Source organism: Rousettus aegyptiacus, unplaced genomic scaffold, assembly GCF_014176215.1.
Source record: "Rousettus aegyptiacus isolate mRouAeg1 unplaced genomic scaffold, mRouAeg1.p scaffold_m13_p_17, whole genome shotgun sequence".
Classification (NCBI taxonomy): Eukaryota; Metazoa; Chordata; class Mammalia; order Chiroptera; family Pteropodidae; genus Rousettus; species Rousettus aegyptiacus.
Window position 1 is genome coordinate 16,190,353 of NW_023416292.1, and position 15,854 is coordinate 16,206,206.

General features: G+C 41.5%; 1 protein-coding gene across 11 annotated transcripts in view; it reads right to left on the reverse strand.

The window, feature by feature from the left end:
• The window catches only part of RASAL2 (RAS protein activator like 2), a 237,070-nt gene that overhangs the window by 9,607 nt on the left and 211,609 nt on the right, over positions 1 to 15,854 (reverse strand). For 9 of the 11 annotated variants that reach the window (XM_016141221.2, XM_016141222.2, XM_016141224.2 and 6 more), the window contains 6 exons: positions 14,856 to 15,057; positions 12,518 to 12,717; positions 10,914 to 11,775; positions 4,239 to 4,373; positions 2,436 to 2,638; positions 1,185 to 1,272 (listed from right to left, as the gene is read on the reverse strand). In XM_016141221.2, the coding sequence (XP_015996707.2) occupies positions 1,185 to 1,272; positions 2,436 to 2,638; positions 4,239 to 4,373; positions 10,914 to 11,775; positions 12,518 to 12,717; positions 14,856 to 15,057 (1,690 nt within the window). The remainder of the gene's footprint in view (positions 1 to 1,184; positions 1,273 to 2,435; positions 2,639 to 4,238; positions 4,374 to 10,913; positions 11,776 to 12,517; positions 12,718 to 14,855; positions 15,058 to 15,854) is intronic. The other 2 variants (XM_016141223.2, XM_016141220.2) reach the window with 1 other exon arrangement.

The window sequence follows — 15,854 nt, forward strand, 5'->3', positions numbered from 1 at the left end:
AGCAGAACCTTCTTCTGACTTGTAGGAGGTCTAAATATCCAGAAACTACAAAGTTCAAGAGTCCAAAATATTCTGAGAGAGCATCACAACTCACACTCGACTTCCAAGGCTAGTGTGTTTGAAGGAGCATGTGGCCCATGCAGGTTTCTTCCCAGGGCTGTGCTTCTGGCCTCCCTCCTAACTCCTTTGAAAAATAAGCCCATCCGAGGAAACGAGACTGGAGGTGCTGAGCACGTGTTTAAGGACACTGGGCTCTAACACAGTCTGACTACGGGCTGGTACACAGAGCGGAGAGTGGACCATAAAGTGCTTGCTCCCATTTTTATTTCCTAGCTAAGGGATGTGATACAGTATCTAAAGGTGAGAAATGCAAACCTGGGTTGTGTTCAGGGAGGTGATACATGCAGCGGCTAGACCAGCCACTATCAAAACCGCATCTGCCTTTTGTTATTTGCTTCGCTCTAAGAAATATGACCATATTTTGCATTGAGAAAATGGAAAGGAACTAGAAACGCCTTCCGCCTGCTGGATTTTGCTCTGATCTCTGATGTGTCCCTGTGAGGTGCTCCTGGCAGTCATCACACCATTAGTGTCGCGGGTCTAAGCTACAGTGAGCAGAGGCCCAGGCTCTGATTTCATCAACCCAAAGAGGCTCCTCAAGCACAGCCAACAAAGAAAGGCAGCCAAGCAAATTCCAAGCATCGATGCCAAACCCTGAACCGCAAGAATAAGGAAAGGTGCCTTCTACGATCTTGTCTTCCCCCTGCAGCTCCGCTACTGTCAGCGGCTAGAGGGTGAGGGCACAGTGGACGTGACTGACAAGACCGTGAACATCACAGCCAAGCAAAGGTCAGTGGAGGTCACAAGCCAGACACATGCGGTGTAGTCTTCACAGCGCTCCCCTCGGGGAATGCCATACTCTCCATGAGGAAAGAAGTAGAGCTCCTCATGCACTAGATGGAGATTTGCTAAGCAACTGCACTAAGCACGCTGGGTTTGTGCTGGGTTAACAGACTTGTCACCAGTGAAAGAAAGGAAAGGTCATAGGTCACACAGAAACACTTTTCATCTTCAAAAGGTAATGCCGAGAACCTTCCGATGACCCATTTTCTAGTACATGCTTTGGCATTTGCAAAGGAGTGGGAAGTCGGGAGATAACAGTCACTGCATCCGAGCCTACCTACCTGTGCATCAATTATTTTCTGCTTCGCATCAATAACTGCTTGCATCTCAGCATGGTCCTTCTTCAATTCCTCTTCCACGGCCATTAGCCTAGAAAGTGGCAGGAAAGACATATCAATGTCTTTCAAGAGAGGGCTAGACAGTACAGAGGACAAGAAACCCCAAACTCATCACGGTTCAATATTTCTGCTTCTTTCCAATAAAAAAATCTGCAACCTTGCATTCTTTCTTCTCTCCTGCCTTGAAAGAAGACATCCGAAGTGGACTCCTCTGTGACCAGATCCCGCTGTCTTCGTCCCATCTGGGACAGTATCCCCATAATCACTGCCTCCCTCTCTGTCAGATCCCTTGGCACAACTTACTTCACCTTAAAATACCAAATGAGTTAAAAGAAATCCAACCACCCGCTGTTAAGTGAGCTTCCCCGAGAAGTACTCTACACTTCGTACGTCTAGTTTCTTTCTTGTCCACCACTGACATCTCACCCCACTGGTGTTTAAACTCCATCAAACTGCTCCCGGTCAGACTCCGCGTGCTAAACAACAGACCTTTTCTGTCTTCAATGTATTTACTTGACCTGTCTGTGGCTTTTGACAAGATCGAAGCAGAGTGGTAATGAGTGTGACTCTGGAGCCTGACTGCCTGGCTTCAAATCCTGGTGGCACCGCTAAGTGGCCTCGGGCAACTGACTTGATCTGCGCCTGTTTCCTTATTTGTAAAATGAGAATAATGCCTACCTCAGATGTTGGCATTAAACAAATTATTGTTAACAGATTAGACGAGCTAGTATTTGTAAAGAACTCAGAAGAGTGTTTGGCCCCTAGTGAGTGCTCTATAAGTGGCCCCCTCCCTTGACATCACTGCTACCCGCTCTTGGTTCTCTGGCCCTAATGACAGCCAATGAAATGTCTTTGGACTTATGAAAAACTAGGTTAGTCTTGGATGTTGAACACCTAGGTTTCAAAATCCAGTTCTCCTCTAAGACCTCTCAAGTGAGTCACACTACGTTTTTATTTTTTCTACCTGCTACAATGAAAAGAAGAACAGACTATCTCTGACTTCCCAGGAAGTGCACAAAGGTCTCAGATTTAGACACTGTAAGGGACACAGCTGGCCGTCACACCTGTATCAAGGGCCACAGGGCTCGGGCACAGCTGAACCGGCCTTGCTGCCACTCCGTGAGGAGTCTCCGGCTGTCTCCCCACCAGGGGGATCCCCACCGCGCCCACGCCCGCCCCCGGGCGTCCTCCCACCTGCTGATGATGCTCTTCATCTGGCTGTCCTTCTCCTCCTGCTGCCTGCGCAGCCGCTCCTCGCTGTCCTCCAGCCGGGCCTTGTACTCCAGCAGCAGTTTCTGCATCTGCTGCTCCTGCACCAGCAGCCGCCGCTCGTACTCCTCCAGCCGCCGGCTGGACACACGCAGGCGCTCCTTCAGCTTCGCGATTTCCTGTTCGTACTGCAGCGGAGGGGAGGAAACGGGCATCACACTGGCTTTAGCAGCTAGTGATGTAGTTTCTACGAGGGGAGCCCTAGGCACGGTGGCTGGACGCTGGTTGAGCTGCCATTCCAGTGCCACTAAATTATCAATAGGCCTAAATGATGATGGGGCTTTGCCCTCCTCTTGAAATTTCATTTTTAATGTTAACTTGGCATTCCAAACCTGCATATTTACATGTCTCTCTCCACATGAAACTACCAGCTGTTGCAAGCCATATTTATTCTATAACGAAAAGATCAAGCACTTAGAAGCCTGAAAAATCACTTAAAATAAGTCAAAAGCCAGCTGCCTACGAGGGGAAGGATTCTGATCATCGCCTGTACTGTAGGATCCGGGACACACCGTGGCTCATCAGACTGCCATTCCTTCACTCTACTAGAGTCGAGCAACATTTCCATAAGCTACTAAATCAATAAGTAGGATTTTATGACAGAGAAGACTATTGCTGCTTTCTCCCCAATTATAAAAGCATAAAATATTCAGGTCACAAGCACGAAGCAAAAAGCCTACATGTTCTCAGGGACTGATGAATACCGCCTCTTGGCTTGCTTTCATGATGTGGTTTATCTGCCCAATTTGGTACTGCTTGCTGGAACACATATGTCTGTTTTCTCACTAAATTTACATAAGCTAAACCTTTATATAATAAATTCTTATTAAAGCTTTATATAATTCAAATGGTTACACGGCTCTTTCTTGTACTGAAGTTGCCGCGAGGATGTCGAATTACTAGGTGAGGTGAAGGGCATCAGCATTCTTGTACATGGTCTACTTAAATTCATTAGTCATTAGTGATAAATCACATGGTGCTTTGTAAAATGCAATCTATTGTCGCATAACATCCCATTTATTTGACAATCAGACAATTAGCTTCTGCTTAGCCAACATCTCGGTCCTAAGCTACACTTGCTAATCCAGAAGGTCAAAGATGACCATTTCTAGGACAGTTCGAAGAGGGAGATGCATCAACCAAGCACAGCTTAGGATCATACTGATGAGTAGGCAGAAGCCAGTTGTCTGGCTGTTAGCTAAATAAGATAATGTGATGTCAAAGTTCCTGTCTGATCATTTTTTTCCTTGTCAACTTTTCTTTAAAAAACAAAATGAAACCAAACCAACAGGTAGTTAATGTCTTTTTAAAAACTATCTATAGAGCTAGATGTTCTTTATCCAGCAAATGCAAAAAGAAAAGGAAAGACAAAATCATTACCAAGATTAGTTCAAGGGAAATTTTGGCCTTGGTTGAAGACTAACAACCAGTTTATAGAAACACTACATATTCATCTAAAATGACTAGAAGTGAATAGCAAAGGATTCTCCAAATTAAGGCAACCTACATAAAAAAAAAAAAAAAAATAGAGCTAATTCCTCCCGCTCCAGCTTGATGAACACTCTCTGCATATTTTCACATAAGGACCCTGCTGAGTTAGTATACAGAGATACATATGTGAGGCAAACTGAAGATGGGGAGGGGGCAGATCACGTTCTTGGCTTGACGGCCCTTCTGGTGGCCTGCTGCTGTGGGGCAGTAAGTTGATACAGACACACTCGGTTCTACCTTCTCGGCGTGCTTGGCTTCATCTGGATTTTGCTCCGTTTCTTCCACATCCTCTTCATATTGCCCATTGTTCAGAACCCAGGCTGCTGTCCTCTCCACTGGGGACATTGTGGCAGAGTCCACAGGAGATTGAACCTGCATCAGAAAGACTGATTTGCATCTCCCAAAACAGTTCATCCACTAGTTACATTTCACAGAGAGCTATTCTGGAAGACACCCCTGTTTTCTAATAAGTGCTCTCAGTTCTAAATAATACTTTATTAATGCCAGGGCTGGGGGTGAGAAAAGAGAATATTCATTTGTATAAGAATAAACTATTCTCTATGCAACATACCTACGAACCTGCCTTTTTCTCCTTCCAAAGAAAGACAAGGTCTTAAAATTGTTAATTAGTCCAGGGGTCCAAATTACTTTATGGATTTCCAATGATAATAGAATGAGAGAAAGAGAGCACAACTTGATCATTGGTTACTCAGGTGAAGAAATGTCTGTTTAGCCCAGAGATGCTCAGTAACCAAGGAATGATTACTGCTAAATAAACTCACAAGCTGCCTGTTTGTATGTCAGAATATCAAATTCTTAACATTCACCTTAACCATTTAGAGAAAGAGAGAAACCATTTCAGTCATTTTTACAGAGTAATGATGGGTTAATTTAGGCCACTAAAAAGTCCGTATCCTAGACCAGACAGTTTCTTGATGAATACAAGCTCAAAACAGTAGATCAAATTCATCTATGGAAAATTTCTATCCAATTAGGATAGCTAAATTGTCATTTTCTAATATAGATATAGAAAGTGGTAAGATTTCTGGCTTTAAGTAGCATCTCTGCCACTTAAATGGTCACTTAACCTCTTACATACTCTTTTCCTAATTTACTAAATTGAGATACCACCAGCATCATCAACACCCAGCCTGACCATCTCAAGGAGTTGTAAGGATTGAATAAGATAATGTATTCAAAAGTTCTTTGTCGTTTACCAGAAAGCTTAGATGCTGCCACTGTATTAGGTTTAGAAAACTGGCACTGGATATTACAATTTATACTAGGCCTCTGAATATTAGTTCCTTCTCCACAAACAATGTTGGAAACACATAAATTTGTTTCCCTGGCTTGCCTGAGAGAGAGAGAGAGAGAGTGGGGTGAGGATGGGTGGGTGGGGAGAACAAAGCGCCGCGTGCGAGTTAGCCTCTTTACAATTAAAACGGATTTCTATTTTGAGGACCTATACGCCATAATCTCATTGAAGGGGATTTTCTTTCCCATGCAGAGCTGTACCCCTTAAGAATCTTTATATCTTTCTGGAGTAGAACCCAGTTAAATTCCAAATGAATATTTTAAAAGAAGGGGTATTTTGATGACTTTGAGATTTAAAAAGACTAGCGGAAAAAAACTGAAAAAAAAAAAAAACTGGCTGCAGACACTAAAAGGTTATCAAAGATGGCTTGGGAGAGGCTTGAAAACATACAAAAGTAATATGAAGGTATTTCTTGAAGGTTTGAAAAACCGGTTTGGTTGACTTACGAACAGATTTCTGACAGATATGTGTCCATTAAAAATGGCTTCATGCCCAAGGCCCACACAAGTATTCATGCGTGAGCTTCTAAAATTTCCTTCTTTAAAGCCATTCTTTTTATTTTGTCAATAAATACATAAACATGTCTTAAACTTCAGTATCCTCAGTTCTTAAAAATCTACCTTTATCTCCGCTATAGTATATAGGTATGTTTCTTACACTTCATTCATTTCTGTATCACTTTCATTATTTTTGTCACATTATCACTATTATATTATTATCTCTTTAAAACAATCTTTTTCAGTTGGCTAAGTCTTTATGCTAAACAATGATGTCAGTAAAACCATGAGTTTGATGTTATATATTATATACTAAAAATGTCTATATTAGTAATTATATATTTTCCTAAGATGTGTTAAAATAATTACATGACTAATTAAATAAACGCCTCATATACTTAAAATAATTTTGAAGACACTGGCCTATAGGATATAGTATCATAAATAAAGGAAGATAATCATTATCCATATCAAAAGTTATTATGAGAAACAAATGATATAGCATGTAAAACCACTTCATGAACTCTACGGTACTTTAAACACACACACGTACACACACATGCACACACACTAGTTCTCCCCATACTGGATTGAAAAGCAGAACACAATAAATTGCTTTAGTATTTGTAGAGAAAAACAATTTAACAAGGGATTTAGGTTTTTATTAGACTTATGTATATCTGAAAGGCAACAAAAATGTGGTTCTGAGTCTTAAAAAATTAATAGAAAGTCAATATTTAAAGGAGACATGTCTTTTTAATTTTATAATCTTATCACTTTAGCATACAGGGTACAGAAAAGCTGCTTTTCTGTGAAACCAAAATTTTCTATTCAATAGCAGTTTGAGATAAAGTGGTCACTAAAAGTAACATCAACTTTACTGTCTGGAATTTATTACTTCGAGGCAGCTAATTCAATAGCTTTCTGCTTTATATAGTTAACGAGATGTTGCCTGAGCGAGCTTTCCTGTGATTTGCTATGGTAACTGGCTATGGAAGTCCTCTAAATGCACTGCAAACTAACGATCCTCCTAAGACACACTAAGGAGAGATCTTAGCCCCTGAAAACATGGTAAGAACAACAACCCCTTGGGGTCGTCTCGGGTAACTGCTACATGAGAAACCGTAAAGGCAAGAGCGGTTTCACTCCACCGGTCATGGTGGTAGCTACCGTGCCTCAAGGACTGACAACGTCCGTGGAGTCAGTGGGCACTGGGTATTCTGGTCTACTCCTATTTTATTGATTGAACCCGATTTTCAACCACTTCCTATAATATCCTAGCACTCTGCACGGCATGTGGTAGGTGGTCAATAACTGCTGTAAAAATGAAATCAGGCCAGTAATTATTTCTTGTATTCATAATAAAACCTTTACGTAATTGTAAAAAGAAGAAAAAGTAATACTGAACAAATCAAAATCAGTTATTGTGCTAGACTGAAAGACAACAGGTGATTTTTGTTTCGAAATTATTTTTTGTTGTAAAATAGCTATATACTGATTTTTACATTTTTTCTATAGGTCTTACGTGCGCTAGTCTTATTTCCCAATCAGGTGGTCAATCCTTGAGGCACAGCACCATATCAGAGGGTTTTCTTTGTATTGGTAGTGACTACATAATTGTACAATAGATGCTCAATAAAAATATTATTGAATTCTCTTTAGAATTCATCCCTAAAATTGAACCCATTACTAAGAGAAGGATCCTCTTTTCCTGCTAATCCTTCTTAGTAATAAGTTACACGTATTGTTACTATGTGTAGTAATAAACTGCATCAAAGGCTCTTCTTCAGTTATTGTTCCGTCTCCTTTATAAGCTGGCGACACAGCAGAACTTATTACCTCTAGTTCATAGTCACGGAAATTGAGAGGGAGGTTGGTAAGTGGTTCAGACCCCATTTTGCTTAGCTACAGCCCGAGGAAGAGTGTTTATACCCACTGATTTCCAACAGAGGAGCGTTAAAGAAAATAAAGGATGAAAGAGACAAAAGAAAAAAAAAAGGGCCAGGAATTCCTATTAGGAATCTCTTCCTTTTGAGATAGAGCTGTATAGGGGTTCTATGGGGAAAAAATCATAGTGCTTTAGGGCAAAAGGACCTGAGGCAGCGGCTTCACTGACCCTCCACTTAGTCATAGCCTGGCCTAGCTCCCTGTTCCCTGCTAGTAAACAAGACTTGTTGGTTCTGGCATCTTCACAGTCTGAAGAGTCAGGTTCCCATCAATGGACAACATTTCTGCTATCAACGCCAAAGGGCGGACTAAACTGATAAGTAAACTCTGAGAGTCCTTGCCAGAGGTTGGTTAGAGGAGGGTTCAACAAATCCAAATGTCAGAATTAAAGCATCATTCCGATAGACTGGCCAAATACCACTTTAAAAAGCCTCTTCAAATCTGAATTTCTAAGGTTAGGTAACATGCTATATCTGAACAGCTCACATATTGTAGATAAAGTCTACTACATGTACTGTGTTCGTGATATGACAAAAACGAAATGAAAAGAGAAATGAGAAAAAATAAATCCAAACAGAGGGCTGAAAAGGGCCAAAAAAGACAAGTTTCCCGAAAGAAATTCTTTCTTTGTAGATTGTTTCATTAGGATTTTATTTCCTTCCTACTAAGTAGATAGAGAAGGCTGAAGCGAGTCATGCTGCCAGCAACGGCAGCTCCTCTGTGCTGAGACACAAATGGGCTTTGCACAGGACAAAGCCTCCGATAACTACAGACGCCTACAGAACACCCCCCACCAAGAAATCTTCTCGTTTTTGAAAGAGAAGAATTCCTCAACACAATTTACAATTAAAATATGTAAAGGAATTTGCTTAAAAAATGTGCTGATTATAAAGAACTTCAGAGGCTTCATGGGAGTGAGATGAGAAAAGCAAGCAAGAAACAGAAAGGAATTAAAAAAATAACAATATAAGTTCAAAAGAATACACTCTCTATGTAGAAAAAGCGAGTACAGAAAAACCAGAAACTTGAGCAATCAAAACACAGTGAGTTATGCTTTAACAGCAATGGCATAAACAAAAAGGAATCTCTAAAGCTGTGTTAGGACATCTGACTTCGGCTGTGTCCCGCTTCATGACAATATAATAAAGATATTCCCCAACTCATTTAATGGCTGTGGCATAAAAAATAATTTTAATTGGTTGTTTAGAAACTACATGTATTTCCTACCTCCATCTACCCAGACAGCCTTCTATGCACCCACAGAAACATGTACTGAATGCTTCTGTGACAGGTGCTATATCTTCCTATAGCACAAATGTTATAAATGACAAGTGGTTCCAGAGGATCACACAAAGGGAATTTAACTTATATTTGTAAGCAATCGGTCTGAGTCGCAGGCCTCGGGAATCGAGGACTACATACACGAAGCAGGAGAAATGGGGAAGCAGTCCCCGCTTCTCTCCAGGGTTGGGGCCACGTCACGGCTGGGAAGTCGGCAGAAGGCCCTCTCCCACGTCCCGTCCCTCTCCTGACCTGAGATTCTCTCTCCTCCTCATCTCTTCCTCGGGAACCTCATGCTGCACTCAGCCGCAGGTAGATGTTTGCCCCTACCCAGCACTTCATCTTTCTCTTCTCCTCTCAATACACACTTTAATTTTCTGAAAGGAGTTGATCAAAACTAGAAGCTAGCATAAAAGCAATGTGTGGAAACTGATTCATGATTAGGTGTGAATGACTGATAGCCTAACACACAAATTAAATATATAGATATGATGTATAAAGAAAAAATATACAATGTTTATAAAGATATATAAGCACTTAAGCATTTTGCATTTAAAGGAAAAAATTAAATATATTATTATATTATTAATATAACATAATTTTTTTCTTTTTTAAATGAAAATGCTTATTAAATCAAATAAATTGGTGAAATTTTGGGAAATACAACAAAACAAAAACAAAAAACTTAAGGCCGAAGAAAAACTTATTTTCCTCAGGAAAGAATGACCAACTAGGAGGTTTTGCCCAGGAGGTCGGCTACCAGAATCAGCGTCAGTCAGTCATGCTTTTCGCCTCTCCTCCTTCTTCTACATGCGAGGATTCTATAAATGTTCTGATTAAAAAACAAAAAACCATGATTGTCAAAGTAGGGGCCAGGGCTCTGATCACAGCAGAGTGCAGGCGGAAGCAGCCCAATCAGGAAATGCCGACCTATGGAAACCAAGCATGTGAAAGAGACACGCTGGGGTTTTTACTGCGGTCTCCGCTGGCCAGGATTTGTCGTAGAACTTTTTAAACCACAAAGCTCCCTGCTACTTAGAAAGTACGACTGGTTTCAAAAAAAATTCACCAAGTACAAAACTTTTTCAGATGAAAGACATACACACACAAATGGCTAAGGTTATTGGTTTGTTTCAAAGAACAAAATACGTATTGGGGCCTCCAAATGTAATGTGTAATGAAGTAATGACTAAATTCTTGGACAAAAGTTTCAAGAGAAAAAATCTGGAAATCTTCTATTAGGACTGGGTGTGACGCCAGCTGGGCCTGTCCACGTAACGGGGAACGTAAGGGATTTGCAACTGTTCGGAATACCTGTCACCCACCTGTGCTTCTCTTTTTACCTCTCTCCCTCCCTCGCCTCTATAGGTGTTCAGTTGTTTATTTCTGCAGCTATTTCCAGGAAAAGGCATATGGGACTTGATATTTCCCAAGGGAGTTGGGGGATGGCGTAGAGAGTGGTTACATTAAACTCCTGCCTCAGAATGCAAAACTTTATTCTGGAAGCTTAAGAAAAAAATTAAGGATTATTGTCTAGATTCCCCAAATATTTCCTAGTTGGTTTGGCCTCCAGATTTCATCATTTAAGGGCCTAAACTGTTTGTCCAGCACGACACAGCAGCCTGCCATGGGAAGAGGAGGGATGGCCCTGCCCGGTCCCCACAGAGCCCCTCAGGGTGACGAGCTGAGCTCCGCCCCACCTCCTCGCCAGAAGCCTCCTAGGTCTTTCATTTCCTCTTTCCAATTAAGGTGGCAGAAAATATTTTTAAGTGGCAACCTTGTTGGCAACTGGGTTTCCCAATGATTTCTAAACAAAGACCAGAGGAAAGAGTCAGCCAAGGGGGAGCCAGGCCCGCCAGCACCCACCCCTACCTGCTGCGTCTGCTGCCTCTGGATCGCTCTCACTTTGGGGACAGGGCTCTCTCTGGAGGACGAGGACTGCTGCCGGGACCGGCTGCCATTCTGCACAGGTTCGGCCACCAGGGCTGCGGATGCCACCGACATGCTCCCCGTGCTGCGCAGGGATGCACTGTGCGGCAGGGACGGCGGGGCTTTCGCTCGGGCACCCAGCCCGGCTTGGTCCACCTTCCGGATCTGGGCCTGCCCCGTGCTGTTCTGCCGCGGCAGAGCAAGAGGGACGTGTCTGTCCGGCACGGTGTGCCGCCGGGAGAAGTCCTCGCTCTGAGTGCTGCGCTTGGTGAAATCTTCCATGCTGCTGTTGCTGGGGCCACTGAGCTTGAAGTCCTCACTGTTACTTTGGCTTCTGGAGCTGGCAGTGCTTAGGTTCTCCAAACTGGAGTCCACCGAGGCCTTTGGCATTGCTGGCATGGGGTTACTGAGGTGGTAGACAGGGTTCTGGAATGACAAGGGCTGGAGGCTGCCTGGCTGGTTCAAGGCTGGGTGCAGGGGCCTTCTCACCTGGGGCGCGCTCTGCGGGGTGCTGTGGGTTTCCCGCAGTTGTTTGATGCTGGCCACCTGGGTTATGGAGAGCTGGCTTCCGGTCAAGCGCATAGGCACGTCGAGCATGACGGATGTGTGCTCCACCTGAGCAGCGTGGGTGTCCTGGAGGTCCATGAGGGAGACACTCCGGCCGTTAGGGAGGCTCCCTTCCTTTTCGTCCTTCTCAGAATAAGTCATGCTCTGGGAGGAGGCTTGCTGAACCAGCAACAACGTCTTCCCTCGGAAATAGCTATCTGTGTTGTCCTGGCTTGGGGACTTCAGTTTATGCACATCGCTGTGGAAAAGGAAAGGACCCTTAATTATCTTTGAGGCAAATTCCACATAGTTAAGATTCCTCACTTCAGGCATGCGAACGCTTCTGAAGGCTCAAGGCCCAATGTAGATATTTACATCAGTTTCTAAATTCAGATTCCATCATTACGATTCTTAGAACAAAATCCAACATTTTAAGTGTTTCTCCAAAGCTGGAAAATAACACTGTGTATACCGACCACTCCATCACTATCTTTGCTTTTAACTAGGACCCCAATCCTTGCCTAGTTAGGTTTTAAACCCTCCCACGGTATTCCAGTTCGTACTCAACTGGTTCCTTCCAACCCTTCAAGAGGAGAAGCTCTGAGTGCACAACCAGAGGCACAAATCTCGCCGATACAGAAAACAAAGTCTAAACATAACAACACCGTCCAGTCGACACGGCCAGCTATACAATGGTTTTAACTGAGGTTCCCTAGATTTTTAAGTGCTATGATACATGACAATATCAGATTTATAGAGCCCTTAGTCTTCCATTAAATAGGACATATCATTCATTCTAAAATATCATTCTAGAAAATAAGTCTCCCCGATCTTGTGTAGTATTATGACGAACGATTGGATTTATCTTAAGTCACACAGTTCTTTCCAGCTGCTAGTGGCTTTAAAGTTGGTAAATTCAACAAATAAGTTAAATAGATTTTTTCGCTAAGTCTCTAAACATTCTCTCTCCAAGACAGGACTTCAAATTCTCTCTTTCATACCTGTCAGTGGGATCTTCAAATATTTTCTGCAGCCCAGAGGAGAGGCTTCCACTGACATTGGGGCTGGAGTTGTGCTCAGCGAGGCGCCTCAGCTGCTGCTGGACTGGTGTGGGGTTAGTCAGAGACCTGGTAATATCGGCTAGAACGCGAGGCAGAGGGCCCAGTTTTGCCACGGTCGCCTGTAGGAAGGAATTTTCACCCTAGTTGGATAATAAGCATTGCGATATCCACCACAGATTGTTTTTGGGACCACGATGCCCATTGATGAAGGGGTGGAGGTTGGAGGGAAGGGTAGGTGTTTGCATGTGGGGGTGGCAGGTTCGTAATGCATTGTTATGGAGCAGCGGAACCGTGGCGTCGAGATGGATGGAGGAGGCGGAACAAGGTGCAGCAGACATCGAGGAAAGAAAGGAAACAGAAATTAGGGTTATGCAAATATAAATTAAAAGACATGCTCAAAACAACCAAAATATTGCCATTCCAACTAAAATAGGCATGCAAAGCAAATGAAATCTTTGGAAGGCTGGTAGATCAAGGTGGGGGAGGGGAGGGGAAGAACTAAACACCTTCTAACCAAAAAGGACTTCAAGACCAGAAGGCTGTGTGATAAAACTTCCAAAGAACAGGGATCACGTAAAGAAAGAAGTGCATGCCAACATGGAAGAAGGTGTTGCATGCAGGGGTCCAGAGCACTCAGGGCACACAGCTGAGACTGTCATCCACGATCCCATTTAATCTTGGGAACCCTGACCTATTGCCAACTGGGCTTGCATCAGCATGAGAATTTTTTGTTTTTCAACAACAAAATCAGGTAAACTCTCTGTATGAAGTATGTCTAGACGTACTACTCCTGGTTCCCAGGACCAAACAGAGATTAAAAAGAAGAAAGTGTATTTACACAGAAAAGTCTGTTAAAAAGACCTTGACCCTGAATAAACCAGGCTGATCTCAAGATAACTGTATCTGCATTTCATGGATGCAGCTATTCGACAAAAGAATAACTAACTTTTTAGTACTTGCTTTAACCCTCTCATTTTTTTTCCTTAGGGGAATTCTTATTCTCATGGGGTCTTATGGGGCCCTTCAACGTTAGGTAGTTTTACATGGCTGCCTCGGGTCTTCTTTGTTTTCTCAACAACCAACAGATTCTTCGACCCTGCTCGAATGGGTAGAATGCCTGCTCAAATGCCACCTGAAGAATGACTTTACATGCTCAAACTTCTTGAGCCATGATTCATCCATATTCAAGGAATTTACCCTCAGCATAGCTGCAATCTGGCTGGCATGCCCTAAACGTGGAAAAGGGGTCCTTAAGAATGAGGAAGGGTTTACCGTGTTTTAAGCACTAGTGGACACCCTATCATTCACATTTCCTCAGGGAAGTGGTCTTTATTAATAGGTTTTACTCCCTCCTCCCTCCAGTTTTATTGGTGCAACATTTTTAAGAATAGAAAAATGAAGGAAAACAAATTCTTATCACAGAAAGATAACTTTGTCTTTTGAAATTATTCTAACATACCACCACACTTATATATAAATACCTGTAGCAAATGAAAACATCAAAAAAAAATTATTGTGAGAAAACTAGCCAAAGCATAAGACAATTTTCCATTATAAAATCTATCCCTCTTTGCAAAATTCCAGAAGGAAGACTATATATATATATATATTTAGTTATTACTATAAAACATTTCTTAGCTTATAATCAGGAAATAAATGATTAAAAGTAATTGTTTTCTGTACTCCTAATTCACATCTGCAGAAAGAAACCATCTGAAATTTCAGATCCCACATAACTGTAGTACTAATAGTTACATTAAACTCTCTGACTTGCATAAGATAAAAAAAACTCATGGGTAAAGCTAATTAAACATGACAGTCTCGGTATTTTTCAAAGTCCGCAGTTTTGTTAGAAATTACAATATGAGGCTTCATCTTATCCCACTATACATGATTAAGGTTGCATATGCCAATATTTGATATTAGTTTCTAGGCAAGTTTTTAGATGTTATGAAGACTTTATTTATTTATTTATTTATTTATTTATTTATTTAGTTAGTTAGTTATTGCAATATATATACTACACTGATGCAGATAATTACTTAAAAATATATGTAAATAATTTCATGGCTTTCTAGAATTTCCTGGTTTGTAGGGCACAGATTACACTCAGCAATGATAACCACTTACTCCAAGACTTCTAGGATAAAAGGTTGCTTTCGACTAACAGAAAGCATGAGTGATGTCACTCTGCTGATGCTCTCGGAATGCAGGTACATTAAGTAATAAGTCAAGCTCTCTGTCTCCCAGCTCCCACTACTGTTCTGGTCCCTGTTACCTTATCGAGCTGGGAAACTACTTCCCACAGTAGGGAATGCAGAACGGAGAGCTCCCGGCCCAGGTCGATGTACCCATCAAAGCCTGGGGTGTTGGAGATGGTGTCCGGATTAGAGATCTCCAAAAGAAAGCGCTTCATTCCACCCCATTCATGTTCTAAAAAATCGTTCATGAATGCCATGTATTCTTCTTTATTACCGAATCTAAAGTGCATGGAGAGAAAATGAGAAAGAACATATTTAGGAAAAGAGAGGTGATCATTTTGAGTTGACTTTCGTAGAGCTATAATTCTTTTTTTTGAGGGGGGGGAGGGAAGTGACTAATATGTTTATTATCTGTAAGTGATAAATGCTAAAATATACTTTTAATATTGATATTAATACTCAAAAACTTTAAATAGTTTTCTATTTTTCATTAGGTAAAACTAAAACCCTTTTTTCTGGTATTTAAAACTCTGTAATATAATATTCATTTACATACCAAAAGTTCATCAGTATAAACCTTCAATATCACTCACTTCTTCAAAGTTTCCCAAATACATTATTAAAACTCCTTTTCCACACCTTTTTTCATGCTACTTATTTCTGCTAGAGAAGAACTTCCTCTCTTCTTTGCCTGTCTCGATTCTAGCTATCTTCAGAGCCTAGCTTAAGTCTATAAAACTTGTTCCAAAATAAACCTAGAAATAATTTTTATTACCAGAATTAGCTCAAATATGGGTATATGTGTTTATTCGGCATTGGCTTATTATCAACAGGGCACACGAAGTTAAAGTAGTGCACTTCTAAGAAGTAACTATTTAAACTAAGAAAACAACCTGTCTCACTTAATTTTTTTCCTTTAGTACATTGCTAATGGAATCTTGTCTTTATGCTTCAATACTAAATCTGTTGTGATCAATTTTGCCAGTATGATTCCTTAGTGATTTCTTAAAAATATTTTCTATAAATTATAAAAATTATATAAACTTAAGAAAAATTTGAAAACGAGAAGTAGAAAA